The sequence below is a fragment of the Papaver somniferum genome, unplaced genomic scaffold, assembly GCF_003573695.1.
Source record: "Papaver somniferum cultivar HN1 unplaced genomic scaffold, ASM357369v1 unplaced-scaffold_117, whole genome shotgun sequence".
Lineage (NCBI taxonomy): Eukaryota > Viridiplantae > Streptophyta > Magnoliopsida > Ranunculales > Papaveraceae > Papaver > Papaver somniferum.
The window spans coordinates 5,749,172-5,765,013 of NW_020620714.1; the positions used below are offsets into that span (position 1 = coordinate 5,749,172).

At 32.6% G+C, this 15,842-nt stretch overlaps 2 protein-coding genes across 2 annotated transcripts in view; both read right to left on the bottom strand.

The window, feature by feature from the left end:
• Positions 1–2,389: 2,389 nt before the first annotated feature.
• On the bottom strand, positions 2,390–3,195 carry LOC113329449 (major latex protein 146-like). Its single transcript, XM_026576322.1, has 2 exons — positions 2,960–3,195; positions 2,390–2,868 (listed from the first exon to the last, which is right to left on the bottom strand). Exons 1-2 carry the CDS (start codon positions 3,138–3,140, stop codon positions 2,588–2,590), a joined length of 462 nt encoding a protein of 153 aa, XP_026432107.1. The 5' UTR covers positions 3,141–3,195; the 3' UTR covers positions 2,390–2,587.
• A 12,173-nt stretch (positions 3,196–15,368) lies between these two features.
• The window catches only part of LOC113330243 (major latex protein 146-like), a 986-nt gene continuing 512 nt past the window's right edge, over positions 15,369–15,842 (bottom strand). Inside the window, exon 2 of the mRNA XM_026577110.1 lies at positions 15,369–15,829. Within this exon, the coding sequence (XP_026432895.1) occupies positions 15,552–15,829 (278 nt within the window). The 3' untranslated portion in view covers positions 15,369–15,551. The remainder of the gene's footprint in view (positions 15,830–15,842) is intronic.

Consider the following 15,842-nt stretch of genomic DNA (forward strand, 5'->3'; position numbering starts at 1 on the left):
AATATTGCTCCTTCGCATGTATGAGAGCCTCAAACAATCGTACACACCATAAATTATTATAATATTTGTTTTAGATTGAACTACAATGCGTACAATTATATGGTATTTGATATGATGCAGATAAGAGTCATGCGTAGAAGAAAATAAATGATAGTACTTATCGATTTCATTTTTCTTCCTCCAATATGTTGACCTTAAAAGAAAATATACTCGTAAGGAATATTAAATATTTTCTAATTTTTCTGGCTATTGGTCTTATGTTTTGTGGAATCTTATTATTCGTTATAGAAAGTGCGGTTAGCATTGCTTGCAGGAATGCATTTGTGGTTTTAGAAAAGAGTTCGTCGGTGCGCACCAAAGGACAAAATTCTAATCATTGGGTATCACAATATTATTACTCTACCAAAGAAAAACCGTTAATTCCCCTATGTACGGTAAAAAAAGGTATCACCGTTGTAGTATTTGAAAGCTTCAGAACTTAACCAAAAAGAATTTTACTGTTTCAGTAGATATTTTGGATGAGGCCTTGACAGTTGGGTTGGATACACCACTAAGTTCAGCGCCTCTTTGGAGCTAGTGCTATTTCAACAATTTTTTTCATTAATGCCGATCTTACAACCAAGAGACACATTTTTCGTTAGACATGATCTCCATACAACTAAGAGATTGCGCCAACAATTTTATTGATCTTTTTTTATGGTATCTATGTACAAATTATTTTATGGTATTTGTACAAATTATTTTATGGTCTGTTACCTGGGTATTTTATGGTATTTGGACAAATTATTTTTTTGTTTTGTTTTGGTTGGGATTCTTATTTTATGGTCTATTACCTGGGTATTTGTACATAGATAGCTGTGTATTGCCAGAGAAAGAAGCTAGATGGAAAAATAGGTTGATGATTCTTAGGCTGCATCAATTGAAAAATCTCAGGAAGACCTCAACAATTCCAAGGTTGGTATCTCTATTTAAATGTTATATTTTGTTTATGAATCATCTATAGGTATGATTCATGTTGCTGATAGAGTCACAGACTAGACTATGATCATGTAGTTTTATTTCAAGTTTCTTAGTGATCGAGTAAATGTTTTCGATGGATTGGTGAATATTTACTCTATAGGTAATAATTCAAGTTTCTTATCTTAAGCCTAAGATCACATCTGTAATAGAGCTTGGGTAACAAATACCCGCAAGAACCTTTGATCAACATGCCACCATGGTTGTCATGGCCAGATGGAGGCTTCCTCTATCTTTTGCTGTCTTAGCTCAACACGAAGAGTGCATGGCTTTAAGTCATGAGGTTGTGGGTTCGACTCCCATAGACAGCGATTGCCTTAATGCTTTGTGTATTCATATTATTTTTAATGATTGTTATAAGCAAAACTATTTGTAGTTGCTTTTGTTTCAGACTGAGCAGGTGCAAATACTTTTGGATACTGAATTTCTTTTGTTGCAAGGATGTGTTCTTTGTCAAATTCCAATTTTTCTCTGTAATAAGCATTTGGAACTGATAATTACATGTATTTGTTTCATTTGTTTAGTTGGCGGCTATTTAAATAAGGTAAGCAGAGGGCATGCTAAGAAATCAGATTTTCGGTTGACATTTCTTTTTCTTTTGTAAGTGTGCAATATTTGCATCTTCTGCTGATTTTTCTTTTCTTTGTCAATTATTTCCCTGATGTATGTAGTTCCCTTTGTTGATTTTTCTTTTCTTTGTTAATTAATAACATCTTAAATCTTCAGCTGACTAGATTAGCTCATCTAATTATTTGAGGCATGTGATTCATCAGGTGTTGCTAACGGGTCGAAATGGTTGCAAATATTTTATTAAGAAGATAAATAACGTTGGGCATTAGTAGTTTCAAGATGGGTTAATACGGTTCTAGGTCCGTTAATTAGGACTGATTAAGATTGATGGCGTGCACATAATGATATAGAAGGAAACCCTAATTTGTGTATTTATCAGCTCGTTGCATTCACAGTCTACGTCCACCCAAGTTTCTCTAGCTACTTTCAAAGTTCTATCCAGAAATAGAAAAGAATTGCATACCCTTGAGTTGAAATATCGGCACTCTTATACCTAATTGGTTCTTGGAAGGGGCCGTATCTTGGTAATGCAAATAGAACCATAAAAAAAATGTAAAGGGAATTCCCGTTGCCAACCTATTTTATTTAATTTGGAAAATTATCATGCCGATAAAGGTTATAGAGATATGATTTAACATGCACCTCAGCATATACCAGGGACCATTTCTACTGTTTTTCAATTCCACTACCAGCAGGTCAATCAATGATCAATCACTCCATCTCCTAAGATGAAATGTTCTAAACTGAGGCAGATTTTAAATGCAAAGGTGGATTTCATATCGGAGGCCGATTATGTGGAAACTTAGCAAGCAATGTACACGGATTTTAAGTCACCATGCATATCTTGGGTTACCATGATAATATTAGATCACATGGAAGATTTACTATTGGACATACACTTAAGAAGTCATACAACTTTGTACTGATGTTATGTAGTATCTCTACACAGCTTTTATTGCAAAATCGTGGTGGATACATTCATGCGTACATATAGAGATGTTTAACCCTGTCTGAGTATCCGAGAAGGCAACTCTATGGAAATCAAATGCAGCAAGTTGATAAAAGCATTTGGAATAGGGAGATCTCCTTTGGCGTTCTCAAAAATTACAGACCATTTCACCAAACAGGATCCCTGACCAGTCGGAGTAACTGAGACCAGTTTGATCTGAAAGCTTCTGTAAAGATTCATCACGTCTCCTCCCTCCAAAAAGTTCCAAGTAATGGATCTATTTTCACTGTTCACAGCTATCATCTCGGACTTCTCTGTGATGAAACGACCACCTGTTCATGAAAAACCAAGTTACAGGCATATAATTTTTGAAACGAAAACAATTAAAACAAAAATATGTATGTGTTATAGCTTCTTAAATACCGAGTTCCAGTTTCCAGAGCCAGGCACTGCCAACACTAGGTCCATCTCCTTTGATAACCTGAATGCTCTTATAAGTTTCCGGAAAGTGATTCGCGAGTTGGGTTATTTTGTTCTTGAAAAATCCATAAAACATATCGGCGGAGCACTTGATTTCAGCTTCAAACCCCATTGCGTCAGCCATGGCCGCTTCAGTGATGATTTGAAATAATTATCGGAATCCAGCAAGTGATATGCTCACAATCACATGTGGTTATATTATATATATAGAAGATTGACCTGCGTACACATATACTTAAGTAATATCAACTGGAAACAGGAAACCTAACTTGGGTTAATTTATCAATTGGTTGCGTGTACACTCAACATACACTTAGCTAAGAAAAATAAAAATAAAAAACAAGAATATACTTAAGTGGAAATGTGGGAAGTCCTATACCTCATTGGTTCTTGCAAAGGACCGGATATTGAAAAAAAAAAATGTAAAACAATTCCCCACTGCTAAACTATTTAAAGCTGGCCTCTCTTAAATATAGTTCATTGTTTTAAATAACTAGTTTATCACCCGTACGATGCACGGGTTTATTTCTTTGTGAAATTTTGTGCTGATGTTTAAAACTAATTTCTACCAAAACCTAAAAATTATAAAAACAAAAATGGTAAAAAGCAATAAGCTAATATTTAAGTTGGTGCCCAAGAAAATAAAACAAAAAAAAGGATAAAACAAATATGAATTTTGTGGGAGACAATGCATTGAAAATGAAATTCTTTGAGCATTCTTTGACATCTTATTTTTCTTGGCTAACACTTTTCCACCTCTTCGCTGTCCCTATTAGGAATGGTCGCTATCTTGGACACAAATATTCTTCATTTTCTCTTTGTCTTGGTTCCCATGTTGAAACCAAAAAAACAACAAATAGAAAAAAAAATATTTATTATCCTCAAATCATTAAATATTGCTAAAAAATCTTCTAGGTTGTTCTCCTTCACAATATTATGTAAATGTATCATTGTACTTCTTGAAAAATATCGGTACGAAGGTAGTAATTATTAGGATATCTAATTCCCGATACCTTTTTCCAGAGCTTTTCGATGCTCCATTACATGAACTGTTTTCTACTTACATGATTTAATTGTCCTAAGCAGTTTAACAAGGAAAAAACATCGCCCCGGCTACGATGTGGTCAAGCCAAATCCATTTTGTATGCGGCCCCTCTTCATTTTCTGACACCTATTTAACTAAAAAACTTGCCCCCTCTAAATCCCCTTAATTGTTTCACTTTTTAAGAAAAAGTAGGAAGTTATAGAATGAAAAAAGAACAGCAGTTAGGTAATAAAACTGTTTTCCAAAAAATTTCTTACTTTATGCGACGTGTCATCATTTAAAGAGGGACCACATACTTGAAGTATGTGGCCCGACCACATCGTAGCCACACCGAAAAAACATACCATTTTCCTCGAGTAGTTTAAGAAGATAAAAATGTAATTCTTTCAGCTCCATTACGTGTTTTCTTTCGAAACGCGCACCATCATATTTTAAAACCTCTGATTTGTGGTTTTTATAAAGAAGATAATTAGGGTTGGACATATATATTTTTGTTGACTACTGAGAATTGTTTCTATATGTTGTTTGGATTTTAAAGATATTTGGTCTCGATTATTTAGAAAATGTACATTTATGCACATTTGGTAAGAGTGATAGGTCTCAGCGAGATCAATGCATTTACAGAGTGCCAGGGTAAAGACTGAATTGCACCATGAGAATTGTGAGTATTCATCAACTTAATTAAGGTTAAGAAAATGGTCTTAATTTGTTAAATAACTTGTTAAGCAACAATTGATGTGAAAGGTGATTGTTCTGTAAGGATTTTTCAAAAGGTATCATTGCTAGCTAACTCCACAAAACATCCATATGATCTGCAAAATCGCTCCATAATATGACAGGAAAAACTACTCCATAATGCTGGAAGTTGGAACTAATGAATTCGTGACTTAGAAAAAATCTATCAAAACAATACATGCATACTTGTAGTTCCTAAAATATCAAACAAAGTTATTCTTAAGAAAAAACAACCTAAAATTCAGCAAAAAAATAATAGAGAAACTCTAAATAATTAGTCCAAAAGGAAACAAATTTAAAACTAAATCATAATAGATTTGTATTCACCAATCACATGTTGTAGGCCACTGATTGGTGAACAATACGGTATAATATAATCCGGTATTATCAGATATGTATTGACACACATCCCGTGAATTATTCTTCTTGATGAAGATAATTTTCAAATTTGTTGGTCCATCCGATGTATTTGAAATGCCAATGTATGTTAGATTTTCATTTTCACCAAAAATTCTACTCTCAAGTATAATCAGGCGTTGTGTAAACCTTGTGTCGTTCCCAGTTCTCATCCATTTGAATAAATAAAATGTACCTTTTGAGTCACGACTATGAACTCTCCAAGAATTCATCAATTTTGGTTAAGTTTATGAGCCACTTTTTGAGTGTGATAGTGAAGCTCGGTACATGTCGAAAAAATTTGTTTGAAATGCCATGTGACATGGAAAATAAGTTTTCCTCATATGGTAAATATGGAAAATTTTGATTAAAAATATAAATTTAATTATGTTCGGTGGGACCATAATGAATAAAAAATATATTTATGTTCGTGTGGCGGGGTATTTATAAAAATTTTAGTATTATAATATATTTAGTGGGACCCTTTAAATATAAAAGTATATTAGAATAATTAAAAAGTATGAGAGAAAGAGAAATTATATATCATATATAAAATTATTCGGAGATGGAAAGACCACTGAGCGATAGAGTCTCTATCGCCCGACTCCATAGCATATGTTTGTATATATGTTATATTTGACATAGAAGCATATCTGTTTGGCAATTTGGCATACCCATAATGAGTGCATATATAAAACAACTATAATGATTCTACATGCATAGGAATAAGCCTAGTGATTATATCAAAATTTGTTTAGAGGATAAGAAGCTTGCATTCTACTACCATAGTTATCTTTTATGTATTCTCCAAAACATCTAGCTACACAATATATGTGCCATATCTAGCAGTAACCACACTATAGTCTAATATTGCTCCTTCGCATGTATGAGAGCCTCAAACAATCGTACACACCATAAATTATTATAATATTTGTTTTAGATTGAACTACAATGCGTACAATTATATGGTATTTGATATGATGCAGATAAGAGTCATGCGTAGAAGAAAATAAATGATAGTACTTATCGATTTCATTTTTCTTCCTCCAATATGTTGACCTTAAAAGAAAATATACTCGTAAGGAATATTAAAGATTTTCTAATTTTTCTGGCTATTGGTCTTATGTTTTGTGGAATCTCATTATTCGTTATAGAAAGTGCGGTTAGCATTGCTTGCAGGAATGTATTTGTGGTTTTAGAAAAGAGTTCGTCGGTGCGCACCAAAGGACAAAATTCTAATCATTGGGTATCACAATATTATTACTCTACCAAAGGAAAACCGTTAATTCCCCTATGTACGGTAAAAAAAGGTATCACCGTTATAGTATTTGAAAGCTTCAGAACTTAACCAAAAAGAATTTTACTGTTTCAGTAGATATTTTGGATGAGGCATTGACAGTTGGGTTGGATACACCACTAAGTTCAGCGCCTCTTTGGAGCTAGTGCTATTTCAACAATTTTTTTCATTAATGCCGATCTTACAACCAAGAGACACATTTTTCGTTAGACATGATCTCCATACAACTAAGAGATTGCGCCAACAATTTTATTGATCTTTTTTTTCTTCGAAAAACTCGCGTGGAGATTTCATTAATAAAAGGAAAAGCAAACATAATGAGGGGTACAGGCCAAACCTCACGAGAAGGAGGAAAACAAAAAAAGAAAGCATGCTAGAAATTATTTGAACCGATAAAAAGACAAACTCGATCTTTCACCACCCAAATTATTGAGACCGTGTAGTATCACAACAATTTTATTGATCCATACTATCAATCCTTGCAAATATCTCTTTTGTTACCTTAATAATCATAAAATCCGTGCAAAGATCTCTTTTGTTACCAACAACAAAAAAAATACTAAAAACGAAAAATAAAAACAAAAGAATAATTATTGAATATGATATGTGTTGAGATTAAACAAACCTTAATAATCGTAAAATTGTTGATTAGTCGACCAGCAACGAAAAACATACTAAAAATGAAAAAAAAAAAAGAACAATTATTGAACATGATCTGTGTTGATTAAACAAACCTTAATTTTTTGATCTAGCAATAAGCATGAAGCAGCGACATTATGAATATACATTAATAAGCTTTTATACATCCTTTAGACGTACTAATCAAAAAATAATTACTCCCTCCGTTTCCAAAAGACAGTCCGCTTTGAGTTTGTCAAAATATTAAGGAGACCGTAGTAGTTTACATGCATACCCTTGGTTACTTGCCTAATTTATTTGGAAAAAAATGTTAGTAATAAAAACTATCAAAAATTGTTATGGGATTGCAAATAGAAAATAAAAAAAGAAAGCTAAAAGGAATGAAGGATATATTTGTTTCCTTAATTAAACAAATCTCATTAATATTTTAGATTGGGACCATTAAAAAAGAATTTATGAATATAAAACTTTAAGAGTATATTAGAGAGTTTATTACAAAAATATAACTATAAACAGAAGCTGGACACAATTTTGAAACAGACCAAAATGGAATAGAGGACGGTCTTTCAGAAACAGAGGGAGTATTGTTTTTCATTTACAAAAATATTCGCGGAATGATTTATACCTTTAAATTCTTTGACTTATGCACCGCTCCAACGTACATTTATAACAGGTGCACGATCGAGAATACATTCAAAACAGAAAACAAAAGTCAATCAGATTAAAAACAATCTATTGTATGCATCCTTTAGACATTCCAATCAAAAGATAGTTATTGTTTTTAATTTAGAAAAATATTTGCCGAATAATTTATACCTTTAAATTCTTTGACTTATGCGCCGCTTCAACGTACATTTATAACAGGTGCCCGATCTAGGATACATTCAAAATAGAAAACAAAAATGGATCAGATTAAAAACAATCTAAATAGCAAGAAAGGGAACAAAATAATCATAAAAAAGAGAAGCAACGTGGAAACCATAAAATTTTGATTTTGCACGAATGCTTTACATAGAGTTACCAAACCCACAAAAATGCCATAAGAAATCAACTTTGCTTTGTAAATAATATATATATTAATACATATATAAATATTTGTTTACATATTCGTACAATTATATGCAGATACTTGCTTTAAAAATAATATAAATCTGTCATATTTATATATTTCTTGATCTGTATATTAAATTTCCATAACAAAATTTGGGAAAAATATTATTTTTTCACACATAATATATTTAGCATATTTACCTATAAGATAAATAAATTATTAATATTATTTTTGGACAACTATACTTTTTTTTGAGATATTTTTCCTATAAATTATTGAGTATCTTCTACACGTTAAATAAAGTAATATTAAGAAAAATAATGTTGAAACCAATATTCATTTTGCTCGATTATACTTTCTTATCGAGGTTTTTTGGTTTCTCATTTTTAGTTTTGTTTAAATCATGTTATGATATTTCCATGTTTTTTATTGACGGTTTTATTTTGAACTATTGAACAGGATTAACAATCGCTTTTTTCAGAACGGGTAGCACGTTTTGATCCGGTAAGCATTCACAACTCTATGTATATTGATTTATAAACTTTGATCAAAGTTCATATTTTTTTCGAATTGTAAATGTAATCTCAGTTAGAGTTAGTTTTAATATTAACTAATAGCTTGGAATTGTAATTAAGATTAGTTTAATTATCAAAAATTGTAATCGGACATTGGACATTTTTCTTATGATTTTGTAATTGATTTAATTTTGTGATGAAATCGTGATTAACAATTTTTTTATTAGATGTTAATTTATTTTAATTTTGTTGGTACAATCTTTTTTTATTTATTTTGTTTGTGAATTTAATTGTTAGGATTAAATGTATTGGATTTTTTAAACATTTTTGGAAATGTATAGATTTTATTATATTTAGTTAACCGTTTGTTTGTTGTGATCGGTCGAGAATATATTGTGAACTAAAAATATTATAAAATTACCAAAAAAAGATATTATGGTGGAGTCAGAATCAACCAGAAACTCCGGTTAACCACAACGCTCGAAAAAACTCTATTTTTATATAGAGAATTTAGCATTGGGTATGGTTGAAGTTGTATCCCAACATTTGGGTATACAAAGCATGAATTAGATAGCTAGTGTAAATACGACACCTCGTCCTTTTGGTTAATTGAAAAATGTAAAACAATTAACCATAACCCATCTTAACTATAACCGGCACAAAATTATCAAATTAAACGAGAACCCAAATCATAACCCAAATATTTTTAACGAGTTCCCACCGATTCATAACTATTTAGTTGAGTTAACTCTAAATTGAAACTGATTTCAATATTACTTTATTTAACGATTTTAAGGAGAAAACCCTAACTTCTTTTCCCCACTTCTTCCTCCTCCATTGTCGTAACTCCAATTGTGTAACTATGATCACTGCTATATTTGTAATCGTAGTTAAAATAACTTCTATGTTGATCATAAACCTTATTACAATAATTTGCAAACCCTTCATCAAAAAGATATTTACAAAATTTGGATTTACAGAATACCACTTCGTAACTAAGATGATGTATCTTGCAGACAACAACATGGGAATGGTTGAAGCTGTATCCAACATTTGGGTATACAAGGCATGAATTAGATACCTAGTGTAAATACGACACCTCATCCTCATGACCAACATGTATATATCTTGAGAAAATTTCATTGAACATAGTCATTTTCAAAAACAAAAAAGGTTCGTGCTTGAGATTATTACCACAAGAGATTAATAAACTTAAAAAAAAAAAAAAAGGTACAAACATGATTTGATTCAAGTTTCCTATACTAGGTACTAAAAGGATTTCGTCTCAAGTGAGTTTTATATTCACCGTGATTGATTAAGTACGGTTCGAAGCAAATTGATAACAATTTAAAAAAATGGAAACAAAAAAATCTCCTTGAAGTTTGATTATCTTGATAATGATAAGAATTATTTCTTGTAATCAAGTTCTATTTTTTCTTTTGTATTCAATAATTAAGTTCATATAGTGGCCGAAGTAGTTCATGGTAAAGAATGAAAGTTTTAAAACCATCTACACCGGATTGTGATGAAAAATTGAAAAATGAACTTATATTAGTATCACTGGAAGATAATGATTTTTTATTGGCTAGCGAGTCACTGCCTTTTCAACTCAGTATTCACTAGTCCAGAAAGGCTTGTAAATGACGAAAGGAATCCGTTATAAAACGTGATTTATCACGGTTTCATCCGTTATTCGAACTGTTATTTATTTGGTGTGAGTCTTTCTAAATCACAACCAGAAAACGTCATCAAGTATTATGACCAAAATTCGTCATTTATGGTGACGAATAAAGTCTGTGATATAAAATCACGTTCTTTGTTTGTTAAATATAATAACGGTTGGGTTTTGTGATACCCTAGAAACTGATTCAGACTTGGTATTCAGATTTGGTGAATCAGAAGCATATTTTGGTTCAGGTAAATCTGAAAACTTACTACGTTTTGACAATACACAAATGCATTTTTAAGACAAATTTAATTTTATATTAATTACTGAAAATTACATCAAATATCTGAATACAGATAAAATGTATATTCATCATACAACATAAGCAAATTGAAATTACATCCAAATACTAAACCGACCTTTTTTCACTGAATTCGAATTACTAAACTGTTACCTAGATTCACCACTCTAATTTGGTAGCTCTTCTATAAGATTTACACAAGTTTTTAGCCGCTTAACCTACTGAAATATATCCAAGTATGCCATCTCTATAGAGTAACATCGCACTTGCATCCACAGTTTCATCAACCTGGCAGTCAAAATCGTCATCGTTTGGAGGCTTTGTGCTATCAGCAATGCCTTTGCAACTGCTCTTTTCCTGAAGTTCTTCAAACTGCAATAGAAATAGGAATGTGCGGGGAACCTACTCTCCTTATAACCAAATACCAAGTTAGTATAAATACTTCCTGATGTGAACCAATTCGAAGGAACCAAGTAATCTCACTTTGAAAGAATCATCATTTGTATGGGGACAAACTAATTCTGACCCCCCATGACTATTGAAGCAGGGGTGGTAACAGGAACCACAACAAGAAGGTGATTTAATATCTAAAGAAGAACACAATTTCAGGTAAAATTCAACTCAAGAGACAAAATACGACAAGTCCTGCATTCATTAGGTGATATACTTAAATGTCCGGAGACATTCCAAACCCCTAAAACTTGTGAAGAGTTCAAGGATCCTAGCGAACTCTAATTAATAAATTTATGCATTCTGACACTATAATTATTAGGGGAGATATTTGCAATAACGGAGATGTGATGCACCAAGGATAACAGACATATCTAAGCCTCTACAAGAAGTGGTGAAAATTGAAAACAATAGGTCTAAAGATTGTGCATTAAGTAAGCAGATATCAAACAATAATACAAGGGTATGGGATTTAAGATAATAGAGCTAGAGGAAAGGAGCTGAGGTCTCTTTGTTACAGGGTAAAGGTATTATTTGCAAATTCATTCCCTGCTGCTCGTGGCAACGAATGGAGCGCAGACTAACTTTAATTAGCCAACTACAATTATTATATTATAAGAAATGGATAAAGACAAACAAAGAAAAGAAGTATTTTTTTTTATCGGTAATAAAGAAAAGAATTATTGTACTGAAACTAAGATGCATCATAAACCAAGGAAGAAACAAACCTGTATATACTCCAATATTTGTTGTTAAAGACTGAATATTTTGAACCTGTAAGAAAACAATTTACAGCATCACCATCTGGATATAGAAATGTACAAACAAGTAGGAACCAATCTAAAGTGATAAGAAAATGAGGATGCAGGACCTGGAAGAATATTTGTGAGCAGGCAGCTGCTTGCTGAACTTGTGTAAGTTAAAGATACAAGATCATCTGTATGTTGTGACTTATGAACGTTATACTTTTATTCTCGAAGGTCTGTCATCTTTCACATTATAACTGTCACCGCCAACGTCTCCATTAACTTTTCCAGCAAAGATGTGCCTACCCAAAAACGAACAAATCGGCACATGTAAAAACTCCCTGATCACTTCCAGCAAACGAGAATGAAAATGAGAGCTTACCTTGACTTAGATTGAAATGAATCATAACCATTCAGAGCACGTTGTACTACCCTTCACCAACCTATCTACAGTTCGAAGTTCAACCTACAACTGCCACAAAAGATATAGGGACATGCACAGCAGTTTGCTAGGATGACCTCCCACAGATCTGAACACAAATAATTAACTAAACCTGGTAATATTAATTGTATAAGTTATATTACAGTATGGCAGTTTATACATACAAGCTAAAAGATTGAATGAACTTGAGAAAATCCAAACTCGAGTCCAAATCCCTTTTGTCCACTTTGTACACAGTTACAGTTGATACCACAACTTATATGTACAAATCACTTTCAAGCCTTTTTACTTTAGAAATGAAATCTTCCACCACTTCCGAGAAATGCAGATCACATACTCACTTCTTTTAAAAAAAATTATACTTCTCATAGATGTCCTGGACAGAAGAGATGAATTTAATTCAATATTTAGCATATCCTTCCTGATCAGTAAGAGATCTTAATAACTTTGATCATGATATCAAAAACCCAGCATCAACACCAGAATCATTGACATAACCCAAATCAACATTATCTCAGAAAATAAAAAATAAAAAACCCTACACGGAAACAGATTTTCAGGAAACTCATAAGTCCTAACCGATACCAATAATATTCCTAGCTAACAAAAATCAAATCAACTTAAGGTGAAAAGAAATTATACCAAAGATCTGCTATGGATGCTGAACCTGATGTCGTTGGTGATGAATCCATACCTTGAGATCGATTTAAAAAATACAAATCAAATCTAATCTAATCAAATAACACTAAGTAAAAACTAAATCATAGTTGAAAATGAGTTGACTCAGTTCCATATCTTCTTTTTTCCATTACTCAAACCCTAGGATTTCAAGAGAAAAACAACTAGATTTAGGGTTTCAAAAAAGGGTTTGTTTTTTATTTCTGCTGATACAAGGTTTTGATTTTGAGATGAGGGTGATAATTAAGCTCCATTGGCGAGAGTGCGGTTTCAACTCAGAAAAATAATAAGGGGAGAAAAACTTTTTTTGTTCAAAGAGAAAAGAAGAACGAGATGGGAACATGGAAAGAGAATGCAGGCAGGTTTGTCAGTTTAGATCGAGATGGAAACATACTCGTAGCCTTACTACCTCCAATTGGATTGTAGGGGGCAATTCAAGCTTAGGCCTAATTATACCGGCCCAATTACTAGTGGAACCTATATTGCACTATGTAGAAGACCTATGGCTAACCATTTTCATTCCGCTGGATATGTGGCTAGCCACTTTGGGCGCACAGTAGAAAACTAGTGTTGGGCGTAGAAAACCTATAAATGTGTGTCGGATTTATTCCGTAATTAAATGGTTCATCGTTAAATCACACACCTAGTAAATTATCACACTAGTGAATGGCGGTTTTTTTCGTTAAGTGATGGATCCAACTATTACTATGGTATATGACGAAATTTGTTTGTGAAATCCTATTTACATAACTAATCTGTCGTTTAAAAACGTTATTTATAACCCCTTCTGGACTAGTGATTTCACTAACCTAGTTTACGGGCTATGGATAATAATTGAAAAGGTTAAATTTAAATTTACAGTCAATATATATTGACCAAAGAAAAATGAATTATGATTAATAAAAGCATGGGTTATATTTAAGAGAAACCTTTAAAGGTTCCGTGCATACTTTTTGTTTTCTGTATTGCCAAATATCATTATACAATTAGGAATTCTTTTTTGTAGGTGATAAAGAAGATGTGATTCAATAGGGATTTTCCAAAATGGTGTGTGATTCCCATTTTTTTTGTGCTCCAATACTTTCAACATTGATAAGCTGGTGCCTTCCGATCTCCTACTTCTCATACGCAATTTAACAGAGGCAGAACAAAACTCATTTTCCTCACTTTTCAAATCTATCACTGGCTAGCCAGTAGTACTATTTGAGGGAAGATGATCGACAAATACATCTCAAATGAGGATGGTAGTCATAATTAGATCATAATAGAGGTCCTTCGTCCTGCTGATATTCTCGTTCTTAACTGGAAAAATGGCAAACATGTTTGTATGGATGTCATAGGCGTTTCTCCTTTTACAGGGGGTGGTGCTCATGCTTTTATCCCAGGACAAGCTATCTCCAACGTTGTTTTGCGTAAGCATAATAAATACTTGGATAAATGTGTTTCTCATGGATATGATTTGGGTGTGTTGGCTTTCTCCACTTTGAGAGAACTTGGCCAGATACTGTCTTTCTTTTCTTAAAAATTGAAAAATTGTTTAGCTAATAAAGATGCTACTAGTGGCATAGGTAGGTTGTTTTATTTTTCACAAACTAAAAATTGCTATTCAAAAAGGGGTTGGTGCCTAGCTTGTTGCTAGGTTACCAACTAGATTTTTGTATGATCCCAACAATGTTTAATTTTTACAATCATTTTAATATAAAGATCGTAATGACATCTTGAAACTGAAGAAATTATAGATCAATTTTCTAAACCCATCATCAACAGGAACAACCATCTACAACATCATCTTTAATAATTTCAACAATTTTTTTTTTATTTTGATTGTCAACTCAACATTCTCCAACATTGTTTAACTTAGATAGTTTCTTCCCATCAACAACGACTGATAATGATAGCTCAACCCTATTTTTTGACCATCCATCTTATACCACGTCTATAAATTTCTTTCCACAAAAAAAGAAAAAAAAAAGAATTAACGACTGCGTTAAGAAGGGATAATTTGATCTAGCAGGGGAGAATTTTTGTCTATTTTTGATTTTTGGTTTGCAGGAAATGCATTTTATGCCTCGAGGAGAATTTATCCTCATGTTGTAATTTTCTACCGCAACATTATTTTGGTTCGCACCGATAGATTTGAATTCCATATGGGTCTAAGGTATATGTTTTTGGAGATGACATTCTAGACAAAATTGATTTTGTATGTATATGTATATATAATTCTTGGTCGTGTAGCTCACAAATTTCAGACATACGCTCGAGTCTTGTAGCTAAATATCTTAGGACGATAAATAACCAAAGTTGATATCGGACTCAACAGTCAAGGATGATGATTTCTTGGAACAATTAATTAGGATTCACATGACAGAGAGGTTTGAATATGGTGGGTTCATCTTAGTTATTGAAAGACTAGCTGTGATCACATGGAATCGATGAACTAACTTCTGTATTTCGAAATATAATCTCTTTAGTTCTGCCTCAGGCTACATTCTTTTTTTTTTGTTTTTTTTTTTCGCTTAATCATCAAATGTAGTAGGTCTACATAGCTTTTATTTGACATAAAGAGCTGTTTAATTAGCGCTCTGCAAGTAGCCGAGAAGGCAACTCAGCGGAAACCATACGTATCGAATCAATAAAAGCAGATGGAATAGGGGAATCTCCTCCTATGTTATCGAAATTCACAGCCCATTTCGCCATACAGACTCCCTCACGGGTCGGAGTTACAGAGAGGAGTTTTATCTGAAAGGTTGGATGAATATTTGTCACAGGTCCTTCCAAAAAGCTCCAAGTGATCGACTTAGTTTCATCGTTCGCGTATACCATCCTCTCCTTGGTGGTGATAAGACTACCATCTTTTTGCAAAAA